Source organism: Semicossyphus pulcher, unplaced genomic scaffold, assembly GCF_022749685.1.
Source record: "Semicossyphus pulcher isolate SPU_LCO1_2020_fin unplaced genomic scaffold, fSemPul1.0.p SCAF_2, whole genome shotgun sequence".
NCBI classification, from domain to species: Eukaryota; Metazoa; Chordata; class Actinopteri; order Labriformes; family Labridae; genus Semicossyphus; species Semicossyphus pulcher.
Window position 1 is genome coordinate 20,504,044 of NW_027211693.1, and position 14,106 is coordinate 20,518,149.

Genomic DNA, 14,106 nt, shown 5'->3' on the forward strand with positions numbered 1-14,106 from the left:
TTTGATGTAACAGTGACACCAAGAGGGCGACATACAGTAATGACAATAAAATAAGGTCTATATTTCGCTCAGAAAATCTAAACAGAGATGTTACAACAGAAGAGAAATAAATACATTGTGAAAAAATAAAATTTCACAAAGGGGTAATACCAGTGACAGGGGCCTTGAATTCTACATACCATATAATGTTTTCTCTTCCACATATGGAAAAACTATAAATAGCTCAAAAACAACCCTCAACACGAATCTTAATAAATAACACCTCAAAGTTTTTTTTAAAATTTTCTTTTAACCAGCTTTGGTATTATTCTCAGGAAATGTCTACAAAGTTTACACTGCAAAGTTGCTCTAAAACTCGAATTACTAATACTAAATCTGTTACTATGAATTTATGTTTAGCTTTGCTTTCAGTGTGCACGATATCTGTGACTCACTTCACTTCAGCACCATGGACAGTATTTCAAAACAGACCAGTTGCAAATTGTTTTGTCTTATCCAAAATATTTCTGTTATTGGATATAATAACGAACTTTATAGTAATAAAGCACATTTAAATTTGTGCTTTTTGAAACAGAGTTAATCGTCTGTCTCAAACATTCCTCGATCTTCTTTAGAAACTTTAAATAAGACACCACAAACCCTCACACCAAAAATAGTGTAACACATACAGTATCTCAGCCTTGGTGAATATTAACGTCTTACCTCTCCAGATGGCCTCCTCCTGTCAGGGAGCACTAGTGTATTAGCGTGGCTGCCCGGGACTATAGTAGATCCTATACTCATCCTGGGTCCCACTAACATGTAGCGTTTGTCTCCAGATCTGTACTGGATGCTGTGACACAGTGTCCCGTCATAATTAGCCTCTTGTAGATATTTGGAAGTATAGTCTGTGGATTCCGAGCATTGCATTGCAATCAGCACGATGATGCTGATGAGAAAAAGTGCTGAAACTGAGCCTAAAGTTATCATGAGATAAAAAGTCACATTATTCTCCTCATCATCCTTTGTTGCACTTTTAACATCAGAAGCAGCAAAAGCCTCTTTGGGCTCCACAACTTTGACAATGACAGTAGCTGTTGCTGAGAGGGACACGTTCCCATTGTCTTTGACCAGTATGACCAGTTTATGCTCAGCCTCGTCTGTCTCTGTGAATGAGCGAAGTGTTCTGATCTGTCCTGTATAGCGATCCAAAGTAAAGAGACTGTGCTCAGTCACTTCCTGCAGTGAAAACAGTAACCAGCCGTTATATCCTATATCAGCGTCATAGGCTCTGACTTTAGTCACCAAGTGTCCTGCGTTCACATTGCGGGGAATCTCCTCCACACCTTCAGCAGAACCGTTGGAGCTGACTGGATACAGGATGACTGGAGCGTTGTCGTTCTGATCCAGAATGAACACATTCACTGTGACGTTGCTGCTAAGCGACGGAGTTCCAGAATCTGTGGCGACAACTTGGAACCGGAACGTTTTCACTGTTTCAAAGTCGAAACTTTTTAGCGCGGTGATGTGTCCGTTTTCAGAGTTTATATTTAGGAAAGAAGTTACATCATTCACTCTGTCAATATGATATGAAATAGCTGCATTGTCATTAACATCATTGTCCGTTGCGCTTACAGAGAAAATTGACGCACCAGCAACATTATTTTCTGTCAGATAAAACTGTAATGGGTTTTGGGAGAATTTTGGCCTATTGTCATTGACGTCTGATATCTGAATGTTGAGAGTTTTGAAGCTGGACAAGAAAGGTTCACCACAGTCGGTGGCGACTATTGTTATTGTATAGTGTGACACCTGCTCTCGATCCAAAAACTCCTTCGTGACAACTGAATATATATTTTCCTTATAGGAGGGCTTTAACTCAAAAGGCACGTCTGATGTTATACTTGATATAATTTTCCCATTCACACCTGAGTCTTTATCTTTCACTGTGATAAGAGAAATAATTGTTCCAGGCTTTGAATCTTCAGACACTGTGTTTGACAGTGATGTGATTTCTATCTCTGGTGGATTATCGTTGACGTCTTTTACCTTAATGATGACTCTGCACTCACCAGTCAGAGGAGGTGTTCCTTTATCGGATGCCTCAACATCGAGTTTATAAACGTCGTTTTCTTCAAAGTCCACAAATCCTTTAACTTTAATCTCTCCAGTTAATTTGTCCAATTCAAAAATGTCATAGATTTTTTTCTTTAGAGTTTTTCCAAGGCTGTATTCTATTAGCCCATTAGTGCCTTCATCGGGATCAGTTGCATTTATTCTTAATATTGAAGTACCAATTGGAACATTTTCTTGTATTTCAATTTGATAAATCTCTTTACTGAACATTGGACGATTATCATTGCTGTCAAGAACAATAATGGAAACATTTAATATTCCAGATCTTGGAGGTTTGCCTCCATCAACTGCTGTAACCAGCAGCGTGTGTTTGTCCTTTTGTTCTCTGTCTAAAGACTTCTTCAGCACTAAAAATGGTATTTTATCCTCATCGCTTTGGCGGATGTCTACTTCAAAATGTTCATTTGACGTCAGAGTGTATGTACGAATAGAGTTAATTCCAGCATCGGGATCACGCGCAGTGTGCAGTTGAAATCGCCTCCCTGGTAATGTTTGTTCAAATATTTCAAATCTCTGTTCTTTTTCGAGAAAACTAGGAGGATGATCGTTTACGTCAGTAATTTCCACTACTACGTAGTGTATTTCCAAAGGGTTTTCAACTATGACTTTTAGCTCTATTAGGCAGGCAGCGCTGCCTTCACACAGCTCCTCTCTGTCGATTTTCTTCTGGACATGCAGAGCACCATTGTTCTGGTTTACCTCAAAAAAAGCATCCTTAGATTCAGACACAACACGGAACCGTCGGTCAAACAAAGATGAGATGTCAAGTCCAAGATCCTTTGCAACATTTCCGACAACAGTTCCTTCTTTCACCTCCTCTGGTATGGAATATCGTACTTCTCCCAAAGCCCGTTTTCCGACAAACAACAGTAGAACCAAACGTAGAGCAAACCAGGAGCAGACATTTCTACCAGGTTGTTTTCCGATCTCCATCGTTATCCAACAACACGTAAAAACACAGAAGCCTGTCTTTCAATGAATGTGTAGGTTATATTAAACACATTGTGTAGCAAATGTACAAATAGCACAACCTGATTCTATCTGTTCGCGAGCTCGATTCAAATGTCTTCTTTGCTTATTTCATCGGTTGAACAAAAGCTTTGTGAGGGGAGGGACAACGTTTCATTTTTCCCCCAATGTAATACTGACACCCAGAGGTCAATGATGAAGTACAAGGCTATATAAACCCCTGTTTTAAAAATACATATAACCAATGGAGCCCTTTGGTAGGCTACCTTTTAGATTTCTGCATCGATTCACCTGATTAAGGTGTTCACTTTGTGTGGCAAACACGAAATGTATAGACTATCTTCAGAATGTGGAACGTGCCTACTGGTGGAAGTTGTGAAGATACTCCAGTTAATGGGCTTTCTTTTTTTCTTTAAACAAAGTCTTATTTTGGGCTGTGTTCTCTATAAACCAACGAAGCAACTGCGTTTCAGGACCATGGATAGAGATCATGACCAGGAGATTCGCTCGTTTTCCTCTAAACGCAAGAAGTCCAGCTGCATGCCCAGTAGTCATCCAAATCAAAGGAAATGCCATTAATGTTTACTTTTTCAAATTGTTGTTTTGATGATTTTGACTAAAGTTTTTAGAACTATCACAGACTCGGCCACAATAAAGTATGTATAATTTAGGCATTTTACGTATTCAGCATAGCTAAAAAATCTTGCACAATAACTTGCATTATTGTTTTTTCTATTAAAACATTTAGCATGTCCAATAAAATCTTACAAACCAATACAGATTCAAGTAATAACCACCAGACTTTGTGAAACAGACGGGTTTGTTTGTAGATTTTCTGTGATTATTTGGTGCTTTATAAGGCTGACAATCGAAACTATATAGTTAAGCAAGAACCAATGACAGAACAAGATACATATGAAGACGTTATTAATTCATTTTCAAGCGCTTACCTCTCCAGACGGCCTCCTCCTGTCAGGGAGCACTAGTGTATTGGCGTGGCTGCCCGGGACTATTGTAGATCCTATACTCATTCTGGGTCCCACTAACATGTAACGTTTGTCTCCAGATCTGTACTGGATGCTGTGACACAGTGTCCCGTCATAATTAGTCTCTTGTAGATATTTGGAAGTATAGTCTGTGGATTTGGAGCACTGCATTGCAATCAGCACGATGATACTGATGAGAAAAAGTGCTGAAACTGAGCCCAAAGTTATCATGAGATAAAAAGTCACATTATTCTCCTCATCATCCTTTGTTGCACTTTTAACATCAGAAGCAGCAAAAGCCTCTTTGGGCTCCACGACTTTGACAATGACAGTAGCTGTTGCTGAGAGGGACACGTTCCCATTGTCTTTGACCAGTATGACCAGTTTATGCTCAGCCTCGTCCGTCTCTGTGAATGAGCGAAGTGTTCTGATCTGTCCTGTATAGCGGTCCAAAGTAAAGAGACTGTGCTCAGTCACTTCCTGCAGTGAAAACAGTAACCAGCCGTTATATCCTATATCAGCGTCATAGGCTCTGACTTTAGTCACCAAGTGTCCTGCGTTCACATTGCGGGGAATCTCCTCCACACCTTCAGCAGAACCGTTGGAGCTGATTGGATACAGGATGACTGGAGCGTTGTCGTTCTGATCCAGAATGAACACGTTCACTGTGACGTTGCTGCTTAGTGACGGAGTTCCAGAATCTGTGGCGACAACTTGGAAGTGGAACGTTTTCACTGTTTCAAAGTCGAAACTTTTCAGCGCCAAAATATCTCCACTTTCAGAGTTAATGTTAAGAAATGATGCCACTGTATGTTCATAGCCTGGTTCTCTGGGAATATGATAGGCAACAAGCGCATTATCTCCCTCGTCAAGATCAGACGCGGTTAAAGAAAATACCGACACGCCTGCAGGGTTATTCTCAGTTACATAAAAATTATATCGGCTCATTGAAAACTCTGGTCTGTTATCGTTTATGTCAGATACAACAACTCTTAACGTCTTTTCAGATGTTAGGGCTGGCTCACCAGCATCTTTCGCAACTACTGTTACATCATAAATCGATTTATTTTCCCTGTCAAGCTGTGACTTTGTCACGACAGCGTACATGTTGTCCTGTATTGAAGGCGTTAATGTGAAAGGAACATCGTCTTTTACAAAGCTGATGACTTTTCCGTTCACTCCAGAGTCCAAATCAGTGATGCTGATAAGTGCTACTGTGGTTCCTGGTCTGGAATCCTCTGAAATTGTGTTAGATAGTGACGTTACCTCAATCACAGGTGCATTGTCATTTATGTCTTTAATATTAACAGTAACGCCCTTTTCCGTTCGAAGAGGAACAGCACCGCTGTCAGATGCCTGGATATCTATCTCATAGCTATCATCCACTTCGAAGTCTATCTGTCCTTTTACGCTTATCTCACCTGTGATCGGGTCGATGTCAAACAGTTCGCGCACCTTATTGTTTACATTGCCAAAAGAATAACTCACATCTCCATTTAAACTGTCGTCTCTGTCTGTGGCATTCACTCTTAAGACTATTGTTCCAATGGGTGAATTCTCATTAATATCTGCAGTATATACATCTTTGGTAAAAACAGGTGCGTTATCATTCACATCTAAAACATCTATTAGTATCTCCATGGTCCCTGTTTTAGGAGGTTTACCTCCATCCAGGGCCGTAAGCAGCAGTCTATGGCTGCTAGAGGCCTCTCTGTCTAACGGGCTTTGTATCTGTAAGATGGGCACTTTGCCATCCTTGCCGCGTTCTTTCACCTCTAGCCGAAAATTGTTATTTGCACTTAGTTTATACTGTTGAACGGAATTCGTACCACCATCTGGATCGAGGGCAGCATGCAACTGAAATCTGGTTCCCGGTAAAGTGGACTCTGAAATCTCCAGCCTTTTGTTGTTCTCCGGGAAAGACGGCGCATGGTCATTCACGTCTAACACTTCCACGGCAACATAATGGATCTCCAGTGGGTTCTCAAGCACGCTTTTAAGGTTTACCAAACACACACTGGTCCGCTGGCATATTTCCTCTCGGTCAATGTTACGGTTTACATATAAAATCCCATCAATTTGATTTACCTGGAAAAGGGGTTCCGCGGAGCTGGACACAATACGAAATCCCCTCGCTTTTAATATATTGGGGTCTATTCCCAGATCCTTTGCTATATTTCCAACAGCAGTCCCTTCTTTGATCTCCTCCGATATAGAATATCGTATCTGTCCAGATGCTTTGCCGACAATCAGACTGAAAGCCAACAAGAAAGCGACCCATTTCCTCCATTGTGGCGAGGAGTCCTGCCCGCTTCGTTCCATTGTCTACTATCAATGAATAAATCCAGCAAATACCAAGAAATCTGCAGACTGTTTACATATCCATCAACTGAAGAAAAACAAAGCTACGTCTTACAATGCGCTCGGTTCGTGTGGACAAGGAAATCCTTAAAATAAAATCCCGTTCGGAGGATAACGGTCTGCCCTCCTGAATGCTTCAGAGGTGGTCTCGCAGATCTTTGTATGGTGAAACGATGTGGTGCGTATTTCTGGTTGTTTAGTGCCACCATGCGTTTCTGTCACGCAGACAGATTTGTTTCTACTCCTCAACTATATAATTGTGGAACCAGTTACTCAGTATGATGCATTACCTGACTTTGGAGTGCTGATGAAGTAATGTGTAATTAATACACAATTACTACTCTGTGCCACTCAGTGTCTAATTCATAAATATTAAAGATTGACTCATGGAAGTTGTTGTTGTTCCGATTTACTGATACTTAAACTAATCATTAATAACGCTTCTCTGGCGAAATATCGCCCAGTCTGTTCTCTTTACTCATCCTCATCTAATATAAAGTCCTCTATTCGGAATTGGTCAGGAAGTGCACATAAGGATCAATGAAATATCCCTTAATCTTTCTTTAGTAATATTTGTGTACCTTATAGTGAAGTGTCTGATAGCTAAGCTAGAAACGACATCTGGTTTCAAGGGTGGAAGTAAAATATTCATGAAATTCACATTTTTGAAACAATGTTCAATTAGATGGAATATTGCTCAGCAGCCTGAAAAGAAATATTTCAACATGTCTTACCTCTCCAGACGGTCTCCTCCTGTCAGGGAGCACCAGTGTATTGGCGTGGCTGCCCGGGACTATAGTAGATCCTATACTCATTCTGGGTCCCACTAACATGTAGCGTTTGTCTCCAGATCTGTACTGGATGCTGTGACACAGTGTCCCGTCATAATTAGTCTCTTGTAGATATTTGGAAGTATAGTCTGTGGATTTGGAGCACTGCATTGCAATCAGCACGATGATACTGATGAGAAAAAGTGCTGAAACTGAGCCCAAAGTTATCATGAGATAAAAAGTCACATCATTCTCCTCATCATCCTTTGTTGCACTTTTAACATCAGAAGCAGCGAAAGCCTCTTTGGGCTCCACAACTTTGACAATGACAGTAGCTGTTGCTGAGAGGGACACGTTCCCATTGTCTTTGACCAGTATGACCAGTTTATGCTCAGCCTCGTCTGTCTCTGTGAACGAGCGAAGTGTTCTGATCTGTCCTGTATAGCGGTCCAAAGTAAAGAGACTGTGCTCAGTCACTTCCTGCAGTGAAAACAGTAACCAGCCGTTATATCCTATATCAGCGTCATAGGCTCTGACTTTAGTCACCAAGTGTCCTGCGTTCACATTGCGGGGAATCTCCTCCACACCTTCAGCAGAACCGTTGGAGCTGACTGGATACAGGATGACTGGAGCGTTGTCGTTCTGATCCAGAATGAACACGTTCACTGTGACGTTGCTGCTTAGTGACGGAGTCCCAGAATCTGTGGCGACAACTTGGAACTGGAACGTTTTCACTGTTTCAAAGTCGAAACTTTTCAGCGCGGTGATGTGTCCGTTTTCAGAGTTTACATTTAGGAAAGAAGTTACATCATTGCCTCTATCAATATGATATGAAATAGCTGCATTGTCATTAACATCATTGTCCGCTGCGCTTACAGAGAATATTGACGCACCAGCAACATTATTTTCTGTCAGATAAAACTGTAATGGGTTTTGGGAGAAATGTGGTCTGTTGTCATTTACATCAGATATCTGAATGTTGAGAGTTTTAAAAGTCGATAAGGGAGGTTCACCACAATCTGTGGCTTTAATTGTTATTTCATAATGTGACACCTGCTCTCGATCCAAAAGATCCTTTGTGACAACTGAGTAAGTGTTCTCTTTATAAGACGGTTTTAACTCAAAAGGTACGTTGTTATTTATGCTTGAAATAATTTTTCCATTCACACCGGAGTCTTCATCCGTCACACTAAGTAGTGAAATAATTGTTCCAGGTTTTGAATTTTCAGACACTGTGTTTGACAGTGATGTGATTTCTATTTCTGGTGGATTATCGTTGACGTCTTTTATCTTTATAATGACTCGACACCTCCCTATTAATGGAGGTGTCCCTCTGTCCGACGCCTCGACATCGAGTTTATAAATCTCTGATTCCTCAAAATCCAAAGCTCCTTTCAACTTAATTTGTCCACTTAAACTATCCAACTCAAATATCTCATAAACTTTGCGTGCTAGTGTTTTGCTGAGGCTGTACTCTATCTCCCCATTAATACCTTCGTCTGGATCTATTGCATTCACTCTTGTTACAGTAGTACCAACAGGTGCATTTTCATATATTTCTATTTGATAAGTATCCTGACTAAACATCGGGCGGTTATCATTACTGTCAAGAACAATAATAGAAACATTTAATGTTCCTGATTTTTGAGGTTTACCTCCATCAAGTGCTGTTACAATTAGCGAGTGTTCATTCTTTTGTTCTCTGTCTAAAGATTTCTTTAGAACTAAAAATGGCATTCTGTCCTCATCGCTTTGACTTATTTCTATTTCAAAGTGATCATTAGACGATAATGTGTATGTACGAATGGAATTAATTCCAGCATCAGGATCACGGGCCGCATGTAACTGGAATCGTGTTCCGGGAAATGTATGTTCTGCTATTTTGAATTGCTGGTTCTTCTCAGTAAAACTGGGGGAGTGATCGTTTACATCTGTTATTTCTACCACTACATAGTGTATTTCCAACGGGTTTTCAACTAGGATTTTTAGCTCCATTAAGCATTCACCACTTCCCTGACACAGCTCCTCTCTGTCGATTTTCTTACGGATCTGTAAGGCACCATTGTCCGGGTTTACCTCGAAATATGCGTCCTTAGATCCAGCCACAACACGACAGCGTCGGTCAATCAAAGATGTTTTGTCCAAACCAAGATCCTTTGCAACATTTCCAACAATGGTTCCTTCTTTCATCTCCTCTGGAATAGAGTACCTCAATTCAGCACGAGCCTGCTTACCGAGCATCAGCAGTAAGACAAAATAAAAAGCAAACCAACAACGGTCACTTGAGCGAGGTCGTCCTTCGCTCCCCATCGTTATCCAGGAACGGATACAGTCACTGGAGCCTGTTTTTGCAACAATTCAGACGTGTATATCCGGCCCTTTTAGCATCTTATGTATGGAACGCACACGAAACAGCCTCATATGAATCGCTTGCTAAAAGCAAACGTGTTTCTGCTGAGAGGTACAGAACAAAAGGTTTGTAATGGGAGGGGCCAAATCCTCCATGGCCTTAATGATGTAACAGTGACACCAAGTGGACAACATATTCCATTATTATATATTTTTTAAAGTAATTTGTGTATAATACAAAGGTAGGCTTTGCTCAGAAAGTCAACCTGTAGATGTCACAACTGACGTGGGGATAATGCAGGGTCTGAAAAAACAACAAAGACGTGTAATGCTGTGGACAGGGTTCTGACATTCTTGGGGCCATGTTATTTTCTTTCTCTGTGCTACACACGAAAAAAAAGACTTTGCATTCGCGAAACATGATTCTCGGAAAAGATCTAAAAAGTAAAAACTTGAAAGTCGCAATATAAATGAAATTACTAACACCAAACCAAACACTATGAGTTTATCTGAAACTTCGATTTCAGCTTGCTTGAAAGCAACAAGGCAGTGCGTTTCAGCACCATGGATAGCGATTCCAGACTTTCTGCCCTTTTTCTGCCTTGTCCTCAATATTTTTCTCCTCAGTTATTAATTCTTTTAGCCTCGCCCATAACGCTGCTAGACAGTAAGAACAATGAATTTCAGCACCACGGATAGCAATTCTAAACTGTACCGCAGCCTATTCGTCATTATTTGCCTAGTTTATTTCTATACCTTGAGTGCAGTGACGACCAAGAAAATGACTAACTGCATCTAACACAAAGCAGTATTGTGTATGATTTTGTTACAATTATTGATGGTTGTTGGCAAAACTCTCTGCCCACATGTTGCCAAAAAGAGCCTAAGACATCCATTTGTTTTATTTCCTCAGTGAGGGAGACGGATAATTTCTTTCTTAACAGCATACAATAACATATTTTGTATTCAAAATGACTAGGCGCGTTTTAAGGGTGTCTAAGAAAGTGTTTGGATGACAGGACCAAGGAGAAACATTTGCATCAAACAGCACCTCCAGCAAGCAGAAGAAGTAATTCCTCCGTTACAATGAGCCGGCAAACTAACATCTGTAAATTACAGAGTGTAATTTCAGAAATACATGACATAGCGTCTGCCCTACATTTTTAAACTTAGTTTAAACATGTTAAAGTCCACACCACGGATACTCAAACCACAAAAAGTGCGAGCAAATCTTGATACAAAACACCACTCTATCTATATATTAAAGTCTTACCTCCCCAGATGGCCTCCTCCTGTCAGGGAGTACTAGTGTATTAGCATGGCTGCCCGGGACTATAGTAGATCCTATACTCATCCTGGGTCCCACTAACATGTAGCGTTTGTCTCCAGATCTGTACTGGATGCTGTGACACAGTGTCCCGTCATAATTAGTCTCTTGTAGATATTTGGAAGTATAGTCTGTGGATTTGGAGCACTGCATTGCAATCAGCACGATGATACTGATGAGAAAAAGTGCTGAAACTGAGCCCAAAGTTATCATGAGATAAAAAGTCACATTATTCTCCTCATCATCCTTTGTTGCACTTTTAACATCAGAAGCAGCAAAAGCCTCTTTGGGCTCCACGACTTTGACTATGACAGTAGCTGTTGCTGAGAGGGACACGTTCCCATTGTCTTTGACCAGTATGACCAGTTTATGCTCAGCCTCGTCTGTCTCTGTGAATGAGCGAAGTGTTCTGATCTGTCCTGTATAGCGGTCCAAAGTAAAGAGACTGTGCTCAGTCAATTCCTGCAGTGAAAACAGTAGCCAGCCGTTATATCCTATATCAGCGTCATAGGCTCTGACTTTAGTCACCAAGTGTCCTGCGTTCACATTGCGGGGAATCTCCTCCACACCTTCAGCAGAACCGTTGGAGCTGACTGGATACAGGATGACTGGAGCGTTGTCGTTCTGATCCAGAATGAACACGTTCACTGTGACGTTGCTGCTTAGTGACGGAGTTCCAGAATCTGTGGCGACAACTTGGAAGTGGAACGTTTTCACTGTTTCAAAGTCGAAACTTTTCAGCGCGGTGATGTGTCCGTTTTCAGAGTTTACATTTAGGAAAGAAGTTACATCATTGCCTCTATCAATATGATATGAAATAGCTGCATTGTCATTCATATCTTTGTCCGTTGCGCTTACAGAAAAAAATATTGCACCAGCAACATTATTTTCTACCAGATAAAACTGTAATGGGTTTTGGGAGAAATGTGGTCTGTTGTCATTTACATCTGATATCTGAATGTTGAGAGTCTTAAAAGTCGATAAGGGAGGTTCACCACAATCTGTGGCTTTAATTGTTATTTCATAATGTGACACCTGCTCTCGATCCAAAACTTCCTTTGTGACAACTGAATAAGTGTTCTCCTTATATGAAGGTTTTAACTCGAAAGGTACGTCAGTCAATAGGTTTAAAATAATTTTTCCATTCACACCGGAGTCTTTATCCGTCACACTAAGTAATGAAATAATTGTTCCTGGCTTTGAATCTTCAGACACTGTGTTTGACAGTGATGTTACTTCTATTTCTGGTGGATTGTCGTTTATGTCTTTTACCTTAATGATGACTCTACACTCACCCGTCAGTGGAGGTGTTCCTTTATCTGAAGCCTCAACATCCAGTTCATACATGTCGCTTTCTTCAAAGTCCACCAAACCGTTTATTCTTATCTCCCCTGTTAATTTATCCAATTCAAAAATGTCATACACTTTCCGTCTTAAGGTTTTTCCAAGGCTGTATTCAACTTCTCCATTAGTGCCTTCATCGGGATCTGTTGCATTCATTTGAAACACTGAAGTGCTCACTGCAACGTTTTCTTGTATTTCAATTTGGTAAATCTCCTGACTAAACATTGGACGGTTATCATTAATATCAAGAACAATAATGGAAACATTTAATGTTCCTGATCTTTGAGGTTTACCTCCATCAACTGCTGTAACCAGCAGCGTGTGTTTGTCCTTTTGTTCTCTGTCTAAAGACTTCTTCAGCACTAAAAATGGTATTTTACCCGCATCACTTTGACGGATATTCACTTCAAAATGTTCATTAGACGTCAAAGTGTATGTACGAATAGAGTTAATTCCAGCATCGGGATCGCGAGCAGTGTGCAGTTTAAATCGGTTCCCTGGTAATGAGTGTTCAGGTATTTCAAATGTCTGTTCCTTTTCGGGAAAACTCGGAGCGTGGTCATTTACATCAGTAATTTCTACGATTACATAGTGTATTTCCAACGGGTTTTCAACAAGGATTTTAAGCTCCATGAGACATGCGCCGCTGCCCTGGCAGAGCTCCTCCCTGTCAATATGCCTGTGGACGTACAATGCCCCATTATTCTGGTTGACTTCAAATATTTCATCCTTACTTCCAGACACAACACGGAAGCGTCGATCAATCAAAGAGGTGATGTCAAGACCAAGATCCTTTGCAACATTCCCAACAACAGTTCCCTCTTTAAGCTCCTCTGGAATAGAGTACCGTATCTGAGCCGAAGCCTGTTTCCCAACCAGCAGCAGTACAGAAAAATATAAAGCAAAGCGGCAGCCGCCCATTGTTCGCGTTTTCATATCGGTCCCCATCGTTATCCAAGAGCACGTATATCCACAGCGGCAGCTACTTTCACACACAGTTGTTTAATGTCCAACCCTATTCATGCCGCATATTTCTGAAACGGAAAGAGGGATTTCATCGACTGGTGCGCACGATTCAGACACCCTCTTTGCTCTGTTCAGCAGGAGACAAAAGCCTTGAAAGGGGAGGGACCAAGTCGTCTTTGGTTTACCGATGTTATAGTGACACCCAGAGGTAATTACTGAGCACAAACTATACTACTTACTTCGTGTTTGTATTAAAATGTTCATAGAGAAGTGAAAACAGCGCAAAACCCGAAGTAAAACATTCCTTGAAAATCCAGCAGAAGTTGAGCTTTTTTGAAATTCTTTAAGCCCTCTCCCTCCATCTGTCTTTCTGTCCACTTTGCTTCTGGCATTCACCACACAAGAGGCTCATCAACTGGTTATATATATATAAAAAAAGTTCTTCTTCTATACGTATGGCGCGTTCATGTGTTTCAACACCATGGACAGCGGTCAACATTTGTCGAGCAGTCTTTCGTTCTAATGACAAAAGTAGTGTAGTTTTTCCACGACCTAAGTACGTAATAATGCTCATTCAACTTAATAGAAACACTTTAAATCTTCAAACTTTTCAGTTATTAGTTAACAGTTGGAATTTTCTTAGACACACCTGTACAAAACTTACATGTTCATAAGTACAGACTTTTCATTTCAGCACCATGGACAGCAGGGACAGTCAAGGACAGAGACTGTGCTCTTTGAAAATAATGTGATATAATATGTATGTAAAATATTTTCCTCTTCATCAAAAACGTGTATGTAGAACAAAAGACACAAAAAGAAAAAAGCCGAACATCACCTTACTGAAATCCATCAATTTCCTGCTGACTATTTAATTTTCCACATCTTTCCCTCTATATGCAAGCATGTTTTATGATAC

General features: G+C 40.6%; 4 protein-coding genes across 4 annotated transcripts; all 4 read right to left on the reverse strand.

Annotated features, from left to right (window-relative positions):
• Window positions 1-68: 68 nt before the first annotated feature.
• LOC138597807 (protocadherin alpha-8-like) lies at window positions 69-3,048 on the reverse strand. Its single transcript, XM_069669328.1, has 2 exons — window positions 703-3,048; window positions 69-77 (listed from the first exon to the last, which is right to left on the reverse strand). The coding sequence occupies exons 1-2, from the start codon at window positions 3,046-3,048 to the stop codon at window positions 69-71; spliced, it is 2,355 nt and encodes a 784-aa protein (XP_069525429.1).
• A 974-nt stretch (window positions 3,049-4,022) lies between these two features.
• LOC138597808 (protocadherin alpha-3-like) lies at window positions 4,023-6,392 on the reverse strand. The gene has a single exon (XM_069669329.1). It carries the CDS (start codon window positions 6,390-6,392, stop codon window positions 4,023-4,025), a length of 2,370 nt encoding a protein of 789 aa, XP_069525430.1.
• Window positions 6,393-7,108: 716 nt separating this feature from the next.
• LOC138597809 (protocadherin alpha-8-like) lies at window positions 7,109-9,523 on the reverse strand. The gene has a single exon (XM_069669330.1). It carries the CDS (start codon window positions 9,509-9,511, stop codon window positions 7,109-7,111), a length of 2,403 nt encoding a protein of 800 aa, XP_069525431.1. The 5' UTR covers window positions 9,512-9,523.
• Window positions 9,524-10,811: 1,288 nt separating this feature from the next.
• Window positions 10,812-13,169, reverse strand: LOC138597811 (protocadherin alpha-8-like). Its single transcript, XM_069669331.1, has one exon. It carries the CDS (start codon window positions 13,167-13,169, stop codon window positions 10,812-10,814), a length of 2,358 nt encoding a protein of 785 aa, XP_069525432.1.
• Window positions 13,170-14,106: the final 937 nt, after the last annotated feature.